This window comes from Phalacrocorax carbo (genome assembly GCF_963921805.1).
Source record: "Phalacrocorax carbo chromosome W unlocalized genomic scaffold, bPhaCar2.1 SUPER_W_unloc_5, whole genome shotgun sequence".
Lineage (NCBI taxonomy): Eukaryota > Metazoa > Chordata > Aves > Suliformes > Phalacrocoracidae > Phalacrocorax > Phalacrocorax carbo.
The window spans coordinates 82,919-102,772 of record NW_026990256.1 but is presented as its reverse complement, the minus strand read 5'-3'; the positions used below and the strand labels follow the sequence as shown (position 1 = coordinate 102,772).

General features: G+C 42.5%; 1 protein-coding gene across 2 annotated transcripts in view; it reads right to left on the bottom strand.

The window, feature by feature from the left end:
• The window catches only part of LOC135310890 (secretory carrier-associated membrane protein 1-like), a 50,150-nt gene extending 31,446 nt beyond the window's left edge, over window positions 1-18,704 (bottom strand). For both annotated transcript variants that reach the window (XM_064440004.1, XM_064440003.1), the window contains exons 1-4: window positions 18,577-18,704; window positions 17,582-17,693; window positions 14,193-14,321; window positions 6,207-6,366 (exon numbers count right to left, since the gene is read on the bottom strand). In XM_064440004.1, the coding sequence (XP_064296074.1) occupies window positions 6,207-6,366; window positions 14,193-14,321; window positions 17,582-17,693; window positions 18,577-18,654 (479 nt within the window). In that variant the 5' untranslated portion in view covers window positions 18,655-18,704. The remainder of the gene's footprint in view (window positions 1-6,206; window positions 6,367-14,192; window positions 14,322-17,581; window positions 17,694-18,576) is intronic.
• Window positions 18,705-19,854: the final 1,150 nt, after the last annotated feature.

Here is a 19,854-nt window from a genome sequence, read left to right as displayed (position 1 = left end):
ACCAGTTCAGTTAAATAACTGTTTCATTTTTAGCTGAACAAATGACTGAAAGTTGAATATGCAAGTAGTAGTTTTCCTTTTCCAAACAATAAATATTCACTAAGAAACACTAAGGATTTACTAGATCTAAAACTCTGAAAGACAACATGACACTGAACCCCACCAAATCAGGAACAATAATTTAATATAAAACAACACTACTAAGGGAGAGTATGTAAGATTTAGAATTAGTTAATGAAAGCTACCAATTCTCTGTATTTTTAATTTATCTCAGTTTGTACCCACGTTGTAACCCAAGTCATGAACAAGTTAGACTAGTAAATGAAAAAATACTCTTATTTTTTTAGCCTTAAGGATGTAAGAATTTAGTGTATGAGCAAATGCAAGTTAAACTATACGATTCCTCAAAGATGTATGAGTACAGCAATATCTCACTGGTTAGCAAAAACAAACATCTCATTTAGTCTAAAGGTTATACTCAACTTCAAATTATGGCTATCAATCTTTTTCTACAAAAATTAGTGCATTTAAACTGATCATCCTGGTTCATTTCAATTTAAAAAAATAATTCCCAAGAAATACCGTAAGAGCACAGGAATTTAGAATCTCTACGTGCTGATTTTCACAAAATAAGTTCAATTTTGTATGCAAACCAGTCTATTTTAAAAGACTAAGATACCACACCTCAAGTTTGTGAAGCCTGCAAAATCCAGATTGCTAAAAACTAGGAAAAATACTGGAGTTTGATTACCATATACCTGGTCTATTCATTCTTAAGAATCTCAGTCTACTTCAATTACAGATGCTACAGGTCACTTAACAATATAGTATTTTTTAATTGTAGACTTTTATGAAATTTATTCAGGAAGTCAAAAATTGAAGACACCCTTAACTCTTAACCTGCTTGTGAAGGGACAGAGATTTAATGATAATTTCCTTAAAATCCTTATCAGCCCAATACAAAGTTAAATATTTTCTACAACTATTATGCCAATGGTAGAAGCTATATATAGAACAGAACAGAACAGAACAGAATATTTTCAGTTGGAAGGGACCCACAATGATCAACTAGTCCAATTGCCTGACCAATTCAGGGTTGACCAAAAGTTAAAGCATGTTACTAAGGGCATTGTCCAAATGCCTCTTAAACACTGACAGGCATGGGGCATCAACCACCTCTCTAGGAAGCCTGTTCCAGTGTTTGACCACTCTCTCACAGTAAAGAAATGCTTCCTAATGTCCAGTCTAAACCTCCCCTGGCGCAGCTTTGAACCATTCCCATGCGTCCTGTCACTGGATACCAGGGAGAAGAACTCAGCATCTCCCTCTCCACTTCCCCTCCTCAGGAAGCTGTAGAGGGCAATGAGGACTCCCCTCAGCCTCCTTTTCTCCAAACTAGACAACTCCAGAGTCCTTAGCTGTTGCTCCTCATAGGACTTGCCTTCCAGCCCTTTCACCAGCTTTGTTGCCCCCTTGAATACCTTCACATCCTTCTTAAATTGTGGGGCCCAGAACTGCACACAGTACTCGAGGCGAGGCTGCACCAATGCTAAATACAGTGGGATAACCACCTCTTGACTGGCTGGTTATACTGTGTTTGATGCACCCCAGGATGCAGTTTGCCCTCTAGGCTGCCAGGGCACACTGCTGACTCATATTGAGCCTGCTGTCAACCAGCATCCCCAGATCCCTTTCTGCAGGGCTGCTCTCCAGCCACTCCTCTCCCAATTTTTACTTGTGCCTGGAGTTACTCTGTCCCAGGTGCAGGATCCGGCACTTGGACTTGTTAAATTTCATGCCACTGATGATTGCCCAGTGCTCCAAACTATCTAGAACGCTCTGCAAGGCCTCTTGTCCCTGAAGAGAATTCCTACTCTGATCCCAGCAGACTGATCCCAGTTTGGTATGATCAGCAAACTTGCTAATGGTGCATTCAACTCCTGCATTCATATCACTGATAAATATATTGAACAGGACTGGCCCTAGGATTGAGCCATGAATACAACACTGATGAATGGTTGCCAGCCAGATGTAGTCCCATTTACTGCAGCCCTTTGAGCCCTGCCCTTCAGCCAGTTCTTCACCCAGCACACCACGTACCTGCTCACCTCACAGCTGGACAACTTGTCCAGAAGGATGCTGTGAGGGACTGTATCAAAAGCCTTAACAGAATCCAAAAAACCTACATCCACTGCTTTCCCTTTACCCACTAGGCGGGTGACCTTATCATAGAAGGATATCAAATTAGTTAAATGGGACTTTCCCTTTGTGAACCCATGTTGACTGTGCCTGATGAGTGCATTGTTCTTGAAATGCCTTTCAATAGAGCCCAGTATGATGATCTCCATATTTTTTCCAGGAACTGAGGTTAGATTAACAGGCCTGTAGTTTCCTGGGTCTTCCCAACTGACCAAAGGGATATTCCATACCATATGACATCATGCTCAGTATATAAAGCTGGGGGAAGAGGAAGGAAGGGGGGGGACATTCAGGGTTATGGCATTTGTCTTCCCAAGTAACCATTAAGCATGATGGAGCCCTGCTTTCCTGGAGATGGCTGAACATCTGCCCATCAATGAGAAGCAGTGAATGAATTCCTTGTTTTGCTTTGCTTGCATGCGCAGCTTTTGCTTTACCTATTAAACTGTCTTTATCTCAACCCATCAGTTTTCTCATTTTTACTCTTCTGATTCTCTCTCCCATCCCACCAGTGGAGAGTTAGCGAGCAGCTGTGCGGTGCTTAGTTGCTAACTGGGGCTAAACCATGATAGACCTTTTTAGCACCCAACGTGGGGCTTGGAGGGTTTGAGATAACAGATTTGATTGGAATGTGCTAGATGGAATTTATAGCTGGTTTTGCTGTTTAGCAATTAATGGGCAGGTTTCTGTGCTTGTCATGGGGCTTGCTTGCCTTACTGTATGTTAGAGTCTAGTGCTCATTAGTGGATGCTTTTTGCTTTTCCTGCTTACTGTACTGCATATCACCTTACTCTGCTGTGCCTGGAAACTTTTTGATAACAGCAATGGCTGGGTACCTGAGCTGGCAGATGGCCAGGGCATCGCTGCTGTTTCTGTGCTCCTGTACTGGACAGGCTGGAACTCCAGTGTGAACTTGAGTCAAAGGGACTGTGACCTGGGGATGAGTCCATGTGGGAGCAGGACACCCCAAAGCATCCATGGCCGTGGATAAGCCCATGCCAGAGCAGATATATCTCAGAGCATCTGTGGCCGTGGTTTCGTTTGTGCTGCAGCAGGAATACCTTTGAGGGAACTGTGGCCCAAGGATAAGTCCATGTTGGAGAAGGTACACCTCAAACTGTCTGTGGCTGTAGATAAGTCCATGCTGCAGGAGGTACACCTTGAAGCACCAAGGGCTGTGCATGAGGTCATTCCAGAGCACCTCAAAGTGTGTGGCCATGGATAAGCCCACAACAGAGCAGGTTTACTTCTGGAGGGGCTGCAGCCGTGGGCAAGGCCATGTTGGGGCAGGTTTACTTCTGAAGGGACTGTGGCTGTGGGTAAGGCCACGCTGGAACAAGTGCACCTCAAAGCGACTGTGGCTCTGGATAAGTCTATGCTGCAGCAGGTGTACCTCTGGAGAGACTGTAGCTCCTAGGTGAGGCTCCACTTGGAGCAGGTACAACCCTAAGGGACTGCAGTCTGTGGATAGGCCCAAGCCAGAGCAGGGGCAAGGGGAGGAGTTCATTACAATGTTAAACCTGATGGTCTGGTCCAAAGGGACCAGGGGTGGAGACTGTAATGGAAATACCTTTAAATTGTTATAAATTGAGATTTGAGTTGCATGTGTTATAGGAATTGCTATAGCAGAAACCCCTTGTTGCTAGCCAGGCTGGGACCAAGGCGAGGATTTCATTGCAATGTTAAACCCTATAACCTGGCCCAGAGTGACCGGGGTGGAGATTGCAATGGTTCTCCCTTTAAATTGTTGTAACCTGTGATTTGAGTTGCATGTTATAGGAATTGCTGTAGCAGGAATCATAGAATCACAGAATGGTTTGGGTTGGAAGGGAACTTCAAAGGTCATCTAATCCAAGCCCCCTGCAGTGAGCAGAGGCATCTTCAACTAGATCAGGTTGCTCAGAGCCCCGTCCAACCTGACCTTGAATGTTTCTAGGGATGGGGCCTCCACAAACTCTCTGGGCAACCTGTTCCACTGTTTCACCACCCTCACTGTAAAAAATTTTTTCCTTATATCCAGTCTAAATCTACACTACCTTAGTTTAAAACCATCACCCCTTGTCCTGTCACAATAGGGCTTGCTAAAGAGATTGTCCACATCATTCGTACAGTGCCCGTTTAAGTACTGAAAGGCTGCAGTAAGGTGTTGTGGTTTAGCCCCAGTCAGCAACTAAATACCACACAGCTGACTGCTCACTCCCCCCACCCCTGTGGGATGGGGGAGAGGATCGGAAGGGCCAAAGTAAGAAAATTCGTGGGTTGAGATAAGAACAGTTTAATATACTTAGTCCATAGACTAAGGGAATGATATCTGTGTATTGTATTATATTATATCAAAGGATGGGAAGGGGGTGGTCATTAATGAGGTTGTACTGGATAGTGTGGGACCTGAGCATGATGTAAATGGTATGGAATAAGGGGTGGATACTGTCCTGGTTTCAGCTGGGATAGAGTTTATTTTCTTCATAGTAGCTAGTATGGGGCTATGTTTTGGATTTGTGCTAAAAGCAGCGTTGATAATACAGGGAAGTTTTAGTTGTTGCTAAGTAGCGCTTATACTAATTAAAGACTTTTCCAGCTTCCCGTGCTCTGCCAGGTGCACAAGAACCTGGGAAGGGGACACAGCTGGGACAGCTGACTCCAACTGACCAAAGGGATATTCCATACCATATGATGTCATGCTCAATATATAAGCTGTGGAAAGAAGAAGGAAGGGGGGGATGTTTCGAGTTATGCCATTTGTCTTCCCAAGTAAACGTTACGCATGATGGAGCCCTGCTTTCCTGGAGATGGCTGAACACCTGCCTGCCGATGGGAAGCAGTGAATGAATTCCTTGTTTTGCTTTGCTTGCATGTGCAGCTTTTGCTTTACCTATTAAACTGTCTTTATCTCAAGCCACAAGTTTTCTCACTTTTACCCTTCTGATTCTCTCCCCCATCACACTGCAGGGGAAATGAGTGAGCGGCTATGTGGTGCTTAGTTGCTGACTGGGACTAAACCATGACACTAGGGTACTCTGCTAAGCAGCTCACTGAATAGCTTAAAGTGTACCCTCCTGAATTCCAGGGTAGCAACTCGGCTGACCTTTTTTTCCCATTACACTGAAAATTTTAAACTCGACCATTTCCTGATCACTGTGGCCAAGACAGCCACCTACCATCACATCTCCCACAAGTCCTTCTCTGTTCACAAATAGCAAGTCTAGGAGGGCATCCTTCCTAGTTGGATCCCTGAGTACTTGTGACAAGAAGTTATCTTCCACAAACTTCAGGAATTTCCCAGGCTTGCTCGTCACAGCAGTACGATATTCCCAGCTGATGTCTAGGAAGTTGAAATCTCCCATAAGGACAAGGGCTACCAATCCAGAGTTTTCTCCTAATTGCCTATGGAATAACTCATCAGTGCTATCATCCTGGCTGGGTGATCGGTAATATACACCCACTATGGCATCTCCTTTGTTTTCCATCCCCCTAATCATCACCCAGAGGCTCTCAACCACATCATCGCTAACTGTAAGGGCTGTACAGTCAAACCTCTCCCTTATATACAGTGCAGCTCCTCCACCTTGCCTGTCCTGCCTATCCCTCCTGAACAGCCTGTAGCCCTCCATTCCAGCACTCCCATCGTGGCACTCATTCCACCAAGTCTCACTAATACCAATGATATCATAGCTCTGGGAATTGATCAATGCTTCCATTTAATTCTGCTTATTTCTCATACGGCGTGTGTCAGTGTACAAGCATTTCAGATGTGCTCCTGAACACTCTGTGCTCCCAAGTATAAAGTATTTTAAACATATTTTGTAGGATATTCTATCATATTCCTTACTGTTGCCATCGACATTTCAGATACAGCAACTGAATTAATGGCAAGCATTCTAATTGTTTCTAATGAAATCATATTAAAGGATTATCATAATGATAAACAAGCAAATTCTGGAATGTTATTGCATTTCAATAAGTGTAGTTTTTTTTTAAAATATCTTAAGTCAAGCTGAAGTTCTTACCTGAAAGCTCCATAAAGTGGTCTGTACCAGCAGACAAAAGAACAAGGGGTAAAAAGCAAGAACCATAGGATACTCAATCCAAAATCAACCCCTCGCGTAGCATCAATGTAAAACCAAGCCAAACATCCGAAGATATTAAGAAACAGCGTCACTGTATGGACTGCAGAAGCAAAAGCAAAAATAGTCTTAATTAAATTATGATCATATAATAAAGTATTACAATTCTTAAAGTAATACCCAAACTGTGCATTTTTAAACAAAAGCATGCTGACAATAAATCAATATTCTCTCTCAGCAATACGCTGATTTGTATAGTTTTCTAACTTTCAGGTTAAAGCCAGCATTCACAAGTGAAAGTACTGAACAGGAAAATTCAAGTAGTATCAGGTGTATAGTGAAGAAAAAAAATCCGTTATAAAAATATAATATTTTCAAACCTAAAATGATGAAAAAAAAGAGGTTTATAAGTCTGCAATAATTGATATTTCTTCTACAGTAATTACTGCATAGAGATATTTGCACTTTTTTAATATGCTGGTTATTAATTTTTGCTTATAATCAGGCAAGTAAATGAGTGCAAGACTGTCAGCCTTATTATTACAGTACAAAACTACTGGATTTTTTTTTTTTGAGAAAAGTTTATAAATTATATAAAATACATCATATATTTAACACTGTACACATTCCAATTTGAATTTTTTTAAAAAAAAATCTTTTAAGAAAAAGCTCTTAGTCTTACATGTAATAAAGAAAAAAGCCTACTTAGTAAAAAAAGTTTCTCAGTAAAAAAATGCCTGCAAGAAGCTGTTCTAGACCCTTTAATATATATTGCATATTCAAATATTTCTTATACCACTGGTCTTAAACATCTGCCTTTTTGGTGCTCAGTTCTTAGCTCAATACTGGCATTTGCTCATTGGCAGACCTTGTTACAGGATAGATACTGAACTTCTACTAAAGAAAATGCATTGGCATTACAACTTCACAGATTATTTCAAATATATTTAGTTCTTGGAACAGAAAAAGATACAACAGTAGTAAGAAACATTACAACTACTACTTTCATGCTATCTGGCACAGAAGTTCTGCCAGACGTAAAAGATGAACAAGAATTTCTATCTTTGTTCAGCAATAAGCAGTGATTCAGAAGTGATTTTGCTATCTTGGGGGACAGTTTCTATACTTGTGGACCAGGATAAAGTAGAGTATTTATAATTGAGAGTGCACAAGCAGCTCCTTAGAGCAATGATTTTTTATTTAACTCCACAGAAACATTCTAGTCATTCTATTGGAAGGTAAGGTTAACAGAAGGATCACAGAATGATTTGAGTTGGAAACGACCTTTAGAGATCATGTAGTCCAACCCCCGCCTACAATGAGCAGGGACATCTTCAACTAGATCAGGTTGCTCAGAGCACCGTCCAGCATGACCCTGAATGCTTCAAGGGATGGGGCATCTACCACCTCTCCGGGCAACCTGTTCCAGTGTTTCACCACCCTCATAGTAAAAAATTTCTTCCTTCTATCTAGTCTGAATCTACGCTCTTATACTTAAAAACCATTACCCCTTGTCCTATCACTACAGGCCCTACTAAAGTATCTCCCCATTGTTTCTTAGAAGACCCCTTTAAGTACTGAAAGGCTGCAATAAGGTCTCCACAGAGCCTTCTCTTCTCCAGGCTGAACCACCCCAACTGTCTCAGCCTGTCCTCGTAGAAGAGGTGCTCCAGCCGCCTGATCATTTTTGTGGCCCTCCTCTGGACCCACTCCAACAGCTCCATGTCTTTCCTGTACTGTGGGCTCCAGAGCTGGACGCAGTACTCCAGGTGGGGTCTCACCAGAGCGGAGTAGAGGGGCAGAATCACCTCCCTTGACATGCTGGCCATGCTTCTTCTGATGCAGCCCAGGATACAGTTGGCCGCCTGGGCTGCAAGTGCTCATGTCCAGCTTTTCGTTCACCAGTACCCCCAAGTCCTTCTCCACAGGGCTGCTCTCGATTCCTTCATCCCCCAGCCTGTGTTGATACTGGGGGTTGCCCCGACCCAGGTGCAGGACCTTGCACTCGGCCTTGTTGAACCTCAGGAGGTTCTCTCACAGGCCCACCTCTCCAGCTTGTCTAGGTCTCTTTGGATGACATCCCGTCCTTTTGGCATGTCAACTGCACCACTCATCTTGGTGTCATCTTCAAACTTGCTCAGGGTGGACACTGTCTATGTCATTGATGAAAATGTTAAACAGCACTAGTCCCAGTAGGGAGCCTTGAGGGACACCACTCATCACCGGTCTCCATCTGGACGTTGAGCCATTGACCACTACCCTCTGGATGCGACCATCCAACCAATTCCTTATCCACCGAACAGTCCACCCATCAAATCCATACCTCTCCAGTTTAGAGAAGGATGCTGTGGGGGATCATGTCAAAGGCCTTACAGAAATCCAGCTAGATGACATTCATTGCTCTTCCCTTGTCCACTGATGTAGTCACGCCACCATAGAAAGCCACTAGGTTGGTCAGGCAGGACTTGCCCTTGGTGAAGCCATGCTGGCTGCCTCGGATCACCTCCCTGTCCTCCATGTGCCTTAGCATAGCTTCTCGGAGGACCTGTTCCATGATCTTCCCAGGCACAGAGGTGAGGCTGACAGGACGGTAGTTCCCCAGATCCTCCTTTCTACCCTTTTTAAAGATGGGCACAATGTTTCCCTTTTTCCAGTCCCCAGGGACTTCACCTGACTGCCATGACTTTTCAAATATCGTGGAGAGTGGCTTGACAACTACATCAGCCAATTCCCTCAGGACTCTGCGATGCATCTCATCAGGTCCCATAGACTTGTGCATATACAGGTTCCTCAGGCGTTCACGAACCTGGTCTTCTCTTACAGTGGGAGGGGCTTTGCTACCCCAGTCCGTGCCTTGAGGTCCACCCACTCGAGAGGTGTGAGAAGAGATTGCCAGTGAAGACAGAGGCAAAAAAGTTGTTGAATACCTCAACCCTCTCCTCGTCCATTGTTACCAGTTTGCCAGTCGTGTTCATCAGTAGGGGGTACACTTTCTCTGACCTTCCTTTTCGGGCTGACATACCTGTAGAAGCCCGTATTGATATTCTTTGTGGCCCTTGCCAAATTGAGCTGCAGCTGCGCCTTGGCCTTGCTGACCCCATCCCTACACAATCAGGCAGCGTTGCTATACTCTTCCCAGGATACCTGTCCATGCTTCCACTGCCTGTGCATTTCTTCATGTTTAGGTGGAACTTCCTGTGTTTCAACTTGTGCCCATTGCCCCTTGTCCTGTCATTGGGCACTACTGAAAAGAGTCCAGTCCCATCGTCCTGACACCCACCCTTTAGATATTTAAAGGTATTGATGAAATCCCCCCGCAGTCTTCTCTTCTCCAGGCTGAAAAAAGCCATCTCTCAGCCTTTCCTCATAAGGGAGATGCTCCAGCCCCCGATCATCTTCGTAGCTCTCTGCTGGACTTCCTTGAGCAGTTTCCCGTCCTTCTTAAACTGGGGGGGCCCAAAACTGGACACAGTACTCCAAATGCAGTCTCACTAGGGTAGAGTAGAGGGGGAGGATAACCTCCCTCGACCTGCTGGCCACACTGCTTTTAATGCAGCCCAGGATACCGTTGGCCTTCTTGGCCACAAGGGCACATTGTTGGCTCAGTTAAATTGTTGTCCACCAGCATTCCAAGGTCCTTCTCAACAGAGCCGCTTTCCAGTAGTTCAGCCCCCTACCTGCACTGGTGCATGGGGTTGTTCCTCCCCAGGTGCAGGACCTTGCACTTGCTCTTGTTGAATTTCATCAGGTTCCCCTCGGCCCAGCTCTCCAGCCTGTCCAGGTCTCGCTGGATGGCAGCACAGCCTTCTGGTGTATCAGCCACTCCTCCCAGCTTGGTGTCATCAGCGAACTTGCTGAGGTTACACTCTATCCCATCATCCAGGTCATTGATGAATATCTTGAACAGGACTGGACCCAGCACAGACCCCTGGGGAACACCACTAGTGACAGGCCTCCATCCAGACTCTGTTCCATTGATCACGACCCTCTGAGTTCTGTTGTTCAGCCAGTTCTCTGTCCACCTCACTGTCCACTCATCTAACACACGCTTCCTTAGCTTTCCTATATGTTCTGAGAGACAGTGTCAAATGCCTTTCTTAAGTCAAGATAGACAACATCCACTGCTCTCCCTTAGTCAACCCAGCTAGCCATGCCATCATAGAAGGCTATGAGGTTGGTCAAGCATGATCTTCCCTTGGTGAAACCATGCTGACTCTTTCTGATAACCTTCTTGTACTCTACATGCCTGGAGATGACCTCAAGGATGAACTGCTCCATCACCTTTCCAGGGATGAAGGTGAGGCTGACTGGCCTATAGTTTCCCAGGTCCTCCTTCTTGCCATCCTCCCCCCACCCCTCCCCCGCCCTGCCCCACCCCGGTTTTCGCCTCTCTCATTATTCTCCTTTTCATTGCATTACTGTTGTTGTCATTATTGTTCTATTTTATTTATTAAACTGTTCTTATCTTAACCCAAGACTTTTCTCACTTTTACCTTTCTGATTCTCTCCCCCATCATGCCTGTGGGTGAATGAGCGAGTGGCTGTGTGGGGCTAAGTTGCCAGCTGAACCACAACAGTCTTTTTTGGTACACCCAACGTGGGGCTCAGAGGGTTTGAGGTAATAACAGCTGCTGGTCACAGCACCATGTTCTCATCTTTGCAATACATGCTAAAGATTGGTGTTGGTTTGTTTAGTCTGCTGTGCTCTGCCATGACTAGTGCTGTTTTGCCTAAAGAGATTTGCTATGCAAACACTGGTTTTCAGGTTTATCTGGTTTTTGGGGTTTTTGCTGGAACCATTAATGTACTTTGGATACCACCTCAATGAGGCAATTTTGCAATTATACCTCCTCCTCCTCGGAGAGACTTTATATGCAGGAAATACAGAATGGTATCTTTGCTACTTTCTTATATGATGTCTCCACCTTTACTGCAACAACCTTTTTGCATCTTGCCCATCCTTGGGTAGTTAAGATAGACTTATTGTTAGTTTTTGGGCATGTTGTTTATAGTTTTGGTTAAGGTTATAAAGCATCATCCAGAGATCTGCCCCAAGACTTGATATTTATGAGTGGCAGGGTGTGTGGGATAGCATGGGCAAATACCTAGGGCAGTGGGCACCCCCAGTGTTTTGGAGCTTTACCCCTGAACAAGTGCAGAATCCTGAAAAACTAGTAGAATATTTGGAGAAACTATGTTGTTATGCTGGGAACTCCAGAGACATACAGATGGCTGCAACATGCTCAGGCCTGGCCCATGCATACCGAGCCCTCCCTCTTCAACAGTATTCAGCGCTCCCAAGGGGAAGAGAAGGGACACAAGGTCTCAGCTTATGGAGGTGACTCCTGTCCAGACTGAAGGAAAGGTATCCCTTCAAAGAAGATGTGCATTTTCACTTAGGAAAATGCACAACCATGGAGAAAGGCATCCAGTATCTAAGGGAATTAGCTGTGCTTGAGGTGATTTATGGTGACCTGGACGATCAATGGTCATCCAAAGATCCAGATGAAGCCCAGCGCACACGACCCATGTGGCAGAAGCTTGTACGGAGCGCACCGTCTTCATATGCAAACTCATTGGCAGTGATGTCCTGGAAAGATGATGAGGCACCAAAAGTGGCGGATGTGATTGATAAACTATGGAATTATGAAGCAAATATCTCTTCCACCCTCATCTCTGCTGTGGAGAAACTATCCCAAGAGGTCCAGCAGCTCAAAGAAGATATGTCCTACTCCCCACCTCTACTGAGTAGTGTCTCAGCTGTTAGGACTAAGCGTCCTTTGGCTCAAAGGAGAGGACACACACCACGGGCCACCCTATGGTTCTACCTGCGTGACCACGGAGAGGACATGAAGAAGTGGGATGGCAAGCCTACCTCGACCCTAGAGGCACGGGTACGTGAGCTGCAGGGAAGAAGTGTCACTCAGGGAGGTTCTTCCAGGAAAGCTGCTGATCCAGTTTCCAGTGAGCAGGTCCCCAGACAGAGGAGTAGAAGTGCTGATTTTATTTCTGAGCTTAATAGAGAGACGCTTGATTCACATTTACAGCAAGTGAGTTGCGAATGCCATGATCAAGACTAGAGGGGCCCTGCCTCCAGCCAGGTGGAGGAAAGGGACAACGGGGTTTACTGGACTGTGTGGATTAGATGGCCTGGCACGTCCGACCCACAGGAGTATAAATCTTTAGTGGACACCAGTGCACAGTGCACCCTAATGCCATCAAACTATATAGGGGCAGAACCCATCAGCATTGCTGGAGTGACAGGGATATCCCAAGAGGTACAGGTGGGCTCACCAAGAGGTACAGGTGGGCTTTTGGTGTAGCTGCCTTGGAGACGGAGGAAATTAAACAGCTGTCTACCTTGCCCGGTCTCTCAATGGACCCTTATGATGTGGGGTTGCTGAGGGTCAAAGAACAACAGGTGCCGATCGCCACCACAACAGTGCACTGGTGGCAATATCGCACCAACAGAGACTCTCTGATCCCCATCCATAAACTCATTCACCAACTGAGGAGCCAAGGAGTCATCAGTAATACTCACTCACCCTTTAACAGTCCCATATGGCCAGTGCAGAAGTCTAACAGAGAGTGGAGGCTGATTTTAGCTGGGATAGAGTTAATTTTCTTCACAGAAGCTAGTACGGGACTATGTTTTGGATTTCTGCTGAAAACAGTGTTGATAATACAGGGATGTTTTAGTTACTGCTGAGCAGTGCTTGCACAGTGTCAAGGCCTTTTGTGCTTCTCACGCCACCCCACCAGCAAGTAGGCTGGGGGTGCACAAGAAACTGGGAGGGGACACAGCCAGGACAGCTGACCCCAACTGACCAAAGGGACATTCCATATCACATGATGTCATTCTCAGCATATAAAGCTGGGGGAAGAAGAAGGAAGGGGGGGAACATTCAGAGTGATGGCGTTTCTCTTCCCAAGTAATCATTATGCATGATGGAGCCCTACCTTCCTGGAGATGGCTGAACACCTGCCTGCCAATGGGAAGCAGTGAATGAATTACTCGTTTTGCTTTGCTTGCATGCATGGCTTTTGCTTTACCTATTTCTTGTGGTTTAACCCCAGCCAGCAACTAATCACCACGCAGCTGCTCACTCCCTCCCCCTGCAGTGGAATGGGGGAGAGAATCAGTAGAGTAAAAGCGAGGAAACTCATGGGTTGAGATAAAGACAGTTTAACAGTGTGCTGGTTTTCGCTGGGATAGAGTTAATTTTCTTCGTAGTAGCTAGTATGGGGCTATGTTTTGGAGTTTTGCTGGAAACAGCGGTGATAATGCAGAGATGTTTTAGTTGTTGCTAAGTAGCACTTACACTGGTCAAGGACTTGTTCAGCTTCCCAGGCTCTGCTGGGTACACAAGAAGCTGGGAGGGGACACAGCCAGGACAGCTGACCCTAACAGACCAAAGTGATATAAAACTGTCTTTATCTCAAACCACAAGTTTTCTCACTTTTACCCTTCCAGTTCTCTCCCCCATCTCACTAGTGGGGAGTGAGCAAGCGGCTGCATGGTGCTTATTTGCCAGCTGGGGTTAAACCACGATGCACTTGTTAAACTCACAAGTCTATTAACACTAATTGCGTATTATATTTCTTAATATATAAGCTGATTTTAAGTAGAATTATTTCTAAGGTAATAAATGGTCAAAGCTCATTTTACAACAAGAGGGATATTTAAAGCAGAAAACTGCAATATACTATAACCAAATTGCCTTAGTGTAATCCTCCCCCTTTTTTTCTACGGAAATTTCTATGAAATAATCCAATACTTTTAAAATTGAAGCTAACAAAGAGATTCCACTTCAAGATTTGACGTCTGGATTTAAAAGATATTCTCATTACATATGTTGCAAAAGCCAGGGTAGCAGATATGTTCAAATAGGCACTTCGTTTCTTCTTTAAAGAAAAAAAAATACTTACACATCCACAAATAGTACATGATCTTTACTGTCTTCTGGAATTCTACAGGAATGTCTACAGAAAAGTCCTGGTAGAAACATGGACCCACTGGAAAATTCTCAGGAAGAGGTGGCCAGTTATTTTTTCTACCTGCAAATCAGAAAAAAAAAAAAGTGCTTTATAATAGTTTTAATCTCTGTATACTAGAAAGAGATATGCATTTGGATTTATTCAAATTGTTTTATGCACAAGTTTCACAAGCATATGGATAACTTGGGCTACCAAAACCCAAGAGTTTTTTTAGCAATCCTCACACAATACTGAAAATAATCTTCAGAAATAAAATACAATGAAGTGCAGTCAGATCAAGGAAAGTACAGTATTTTATCTATGTAAAAGACTAAGCAGGCACATTTCTCTAAGTCCCACCATACTCTCACACTTTGTTGAACATAAAGACTGAGGACTGAAAAGCATTCTCCATTCTCAGAATCCTGATATTTGTAACACCCAGATATCTCTAACACTCTGAACTAGTTCCCAATACAGTTTACAGTCAAAGCTTTACCTAAAAACCCATAAGCCTGAAGAAAGGCAGCTATTTAAATGGTCTAAACTACTTTTTTGTTACAAGAAGATGCCCTACAGCATCAATATATTTTGATACAGTTGTGTGACAGAGTGAGGACACCACAAATGACAACACAGTATCAGATACTTGGATTTCCTGTATGCTGATCTGCTCACAGGTTAGAGTATACATTCTGCCGAACACAAGTCTTACCAAGCATAGACTCAGAGATTCAACTGATAACTACAACAAACCTTTACTACAGCATTTCAAATTCTGGATGCAAGAGATACATTAATCACCATATGTCAAAAGTGGAGCTGAACTAGAGACTAACCTAAAGGCACCTTTATTTGAAATTCCGACAAGGTTTTGCTTGCAATTTCTATCTTCAACCATATCTTTACTAGCAGTTCATCTGGTAAGAACAGAAAACTTGCAAAGCTTACACACTTGCATTACTTATTTCTTTCCCCACTCAGACAAGATGAAGCTGACAGTTCTGTCCAAACAGGTCCAAGGGACTAAGTATCTGTTAAATTTTCTGCCTCTTCCACTGAATGTTTTTTATCAAGCCTTTTAGAGCAGGGGATTTACAGAGAGACCATACAGAAGGTAATCAAGTAATATTCCCATCCATATTAAAAAACTACTTTGGGATTTCTTATATGAAAAATATCTGATAATAATTCAGATCTTCATTCTACAGTATATGGTTATTTCTTTCAGGACCGATAGTTTCAAGACAGTCACAGAAAAAAATCAGATATAATAGTACAAGTTCTTATTTAAGAATTATATTTGATGTGCTTTCCTACCCTTGTCGCACAGGTTTCAAAATTTTCAGCTAAGACTGAAAGACAGCTTGGTGAGATGGTTTGAGATCAAACACCAAGTGGCCTTTTTCGAAATATACTCTGGATACTCATATTCCAAGATTGTATCTTGATAAGCAAAGAGCTAGCTCAGAGTTATTTCATTCAACACAACAAGTTACCATCTCAAGACCTATTAACGTAATTTCAATGAAGGCAGACTACACTATGAAGGCAGACACCCCCAAAACTAGCTTCATGCAAGTCCAGAAAGGTATTTTCAGGCATGCCCAAATGAACTAGTTGAAACAGGAAGCAGCACACTTCAATAAGCTCAAGTGTAATACTGCACAGGACCCAAGCAGAGAAGACCGAAGGCATCGAACTGAGCAGACCTATCAGCTTGAAGATCTTTGCATTTTAGTCAATTGCATATGATGACAGTGTCGTAGATGTGCAGCCAACATTTTACACTGAATGCAAATAGCTAGAGTACTGTTGCAAAAGACCTTGCTCTCCAATCAAAACATCTCTACTTCTCTACATTGTTTCCAAAGGAGTTTGAATGAGTGTGCAAAAGGAAAAAAATCAAAAGGAAGAGAATATTGTTCTCTTCAGTCAGAACATACAATTTCTGATTTGCAGCATCTTTTACGCAGTCATTTGGTAAAAACCCAATATCCTCTTTAAAGCTTTAAGAGCTCTCTCTTCTCTAGTCGCCTTCCTAAAGAATCCTTTAGATTCTTCACGGACTCTTCAAGCACTTCGATGTGAACAACTGCAACTTAATAACACAGTAAATACCCATTTTAGAAATGTCCTGAAACATGCATGGGGTATCAAGAGTTATGTTCCCTACAATATAGATGAACAAAACTGTCCCTAAAGCCTGGAAGAGACAAGTAATCAATATAAGTTAGTGAAATTAGACAAAGAGAAATATATGAAGAAGGAAATAAATAAAAAAAAAAAGAACAAAAAAAATCATTATCTGGGAGAAGAGGTACAGAGATTTAACAAGGAGATTGAAAAGAATAAATACTGAGAAAATAAAAATGGTTTAACGTAGAGGCAATATCACCATGACTCTTTTCCTTAGAAGAAGAATAGTAGCAAGTCCCCATTCCCAGATCCTAGCATATGACTGGCATAAAGTTCCCTGAGAATTTGAATTACTAAGTGATTATGCAATCTGGAATTGTACCACTGTATATTCCAATTACCACAGGAGCAAAAAAACCAGCACATGTGGAAATACAACAGTCAGAATTCTAGATACAAGTGAAAAGATCACACAAAGTCAACCTTGCACACAGTGGTTTTGGTTTTTTGTCTTGGTTTGCTTTTTCTAACTTCAGTCTGAAGTTCTTCCTTTTGAAAAGGAATATTCCCATAGATCTACTTCTAGCACAGTATCTTCAGTTAAGAGTATGTAAATCTTCTAATTTGTGAAATTGCGGTACAAAAACTAGTGGTTTCACACAGCACACTTACAGTTTGTGGCAAAATGAGATACGGATTTTGACTATGGGTTCCAAAGTGTCATGAAAAATTAATACAATAATAGAATAAATCTTTCTGCTATTTGCATAGAATATTGTGTCTGTAACACAGCAAAAGATAAGAAAATGTTTCAAAACAGGAAAGTTCTCCTACAGCTATAAATACTGACAGAAGAGAAATCAAAGAGATGTTACTTATGAAGTTACTTTTACTTCTTCTCAAACTGTTCCATTTCTATTCAGTAATATTACTTGGATATTAACCTAGAATAAAAATAGCTGATAGCAGAGGATAACATGTAACATAGGCCACATTTAAAATATTTGCTGTGAAAATTTACACAGGCCAGGCCAGTTTTTAGCCACTGTATGCATTGTCCCAAAGGAGATAAATTTTCTTTTCCTGAAGAGATTATAAAAACCCCTCTTTGACCTGTTTCACAATGTCACCATAAAACTAAAACAGTTTCTGAGAATAAGTGAAATTTCTGCAATTTAAAAAAGTATTTTTTTCATGCATACCCCCCTGCTGATTAAGACTCTGCATTTCCCTTTCTCTGCGATCCAGTTCAGCTGCTTTCCTTTCCAGTTCTTCTTGACGCTTTAGCAGTTCTGCCTGGGCCAAGGCATGCTCCTGAACAAAACAAGCATCATTAGATAAATCATCATTGATTAAAAAAAAACAAACAACAGACACAAAATAAATATTCCAAGTCTATTTTCCATAATTAAGCATCTCCAGTCATGGATGAAGACTGACCTACTATTGCATGAATTCATGCAGTAACTGATTACTTAAAGGCAGTATTATTTTCATAAATCATCAGGAAAGCAATGCTTATTTATAAAAGACACTATTCCAGAATGTCATGGTTTTAGCTGGGATAGAGTTAATTTTCTTCACTGCAGCTGGCATAGTGCTGTGCTTTGGACTTAGCATGAAAACAATGTTGAGATAACACACAGATGTTTTGGCTGTTGCTGGGTAGTGCTTGTACTAGTCAAGGACTTTTCCAGCTTCCCATGCTCTGCCAGGTGCACAAGAAGCCGGGAGGGGAGGGGGCACAGCTAAGAGAGCAGATTCAAACTGACCAAAGGGATATTCCATATCATGTAACATCATGCCCAGTATGTTAACTGGGAGGTGCTGGCTGGGGGAGGAGGAGGGAGGCAATCGCGGCTCGGGGGTGGGCAGCGTCGGTCGGCGGGTGGCGAGTGGTTGTATCATTTGTGTTTCTGGTTTTCTTTTTCCTTTTCCATTTTATTATATTATCGTTATTGTCATTATTATCATAATAATTATAATTATTATTTTATTGTAATTATTAAAATATGCTTATTTCAACCGACAAGTTCTTTTGCTCTTCCGATTCTCTCCCCCATCCCACAGGGGTGGGGGGAAGTGAGCGAGCGGCTGCGTGGTGTTTAGTTGCCAACTGAGGCTGAACCACGACACAGAAGTGTATTTATATGAAGATAATTGAAAGGAACCTAGTACCTGAAAGTTATTGACAAACCTTTGCAGTTTGTGCATAAGCAGGTGGTTCTTCTGTTGGTTTCATTATTGCTGGCTGGGTACTAGGTACATTAGACATTTTCACATTTCCTGGAGGAGACTAAGAAAACATGAGACAGTTATAGGGAAACAGTCTCCTATTCTAATAAGCACATCTTCATTAACTCTGTAATAACTAATCCAGTTGCTTTAAAGGAACTGTTACTGATAAACTGAAAATCTGATATGCTACCTGCAATATTTATAACCTTTAGGAAAAAGAAGGTAACTATATTCTGTGGTGCAGTGCTCTGCTTGCTTGTTTTTACACTGTACTACTTGCACACATGGAATTTTATGGATCAGTAGAAAGTAAATAGAATTTTAATTTTGTCCAGACATTAACATGAATAAAGACAGTTACCATTTAAGAGAATTGCAGGATTTAACAGTGATCTATTCATATTCTCAAACACGATGTAATTTATTAGTAGTGTCTTCCAGAGCCTTCTACTTAACAAAGGCTTATATCACCTGGTTAACTAGAGAAGCAATGTACTGTATTAAATTTTCCAGTTCAGGATCCACAATCTATTCCTTAACTATTCCACCAGTATGTACTGTAGTATCTAGTTTCAAGTACCACTATCAATTTGGTCACTTGGTCATTACCTATAAGAACACATCTTACAAGCAGCTTTTAGTAGCTCAGGGTTTTTTTCAATTCTGTGTTTTGTTTTGAATCATCTCCTGCTTATTCCTGTTTGTCACCTCCTCTGACTTTCTCCACATCTCTCTATCATACACAATGTTAACCAGTACCTATCAAACCAAGGAAATTACTGCTGCCTAGATTAAAGTTATCAATTGAACTTTACCAAAGCAGACCAGTATAGCTTTACTCTGATGTTATTTTATTCTTAAATATGCTTGGGAGAAAACTACAATTCATATCTTTCTTTGTGTAGAGCTTGCAACATGAAAGGCTTCCCTGTTCTGTGATCTTTTAAGACAGAGAATCACTTGTTCCTAATAAGACTAAAATCAAGAACAAAAATATGGTGAGAACTGCAATGTTTCAAATACAAAAGCACCTTAAAACAAAGCAGGAATCAACTGAATACCACTAACTTGGCAAATTATGACTTGGCCCAGCTTATCTGTATCTTTTCCAACTGTGGTGGGTTGACCCTGGCTGGACACCAGGTGCCCACCATGCCACTCTATCACTACCCTTCTCAGCTGGACAGGGGAGAGAAAGTATAACAAAAGGCTCATAGGTGGAGATATGGACAGAGAG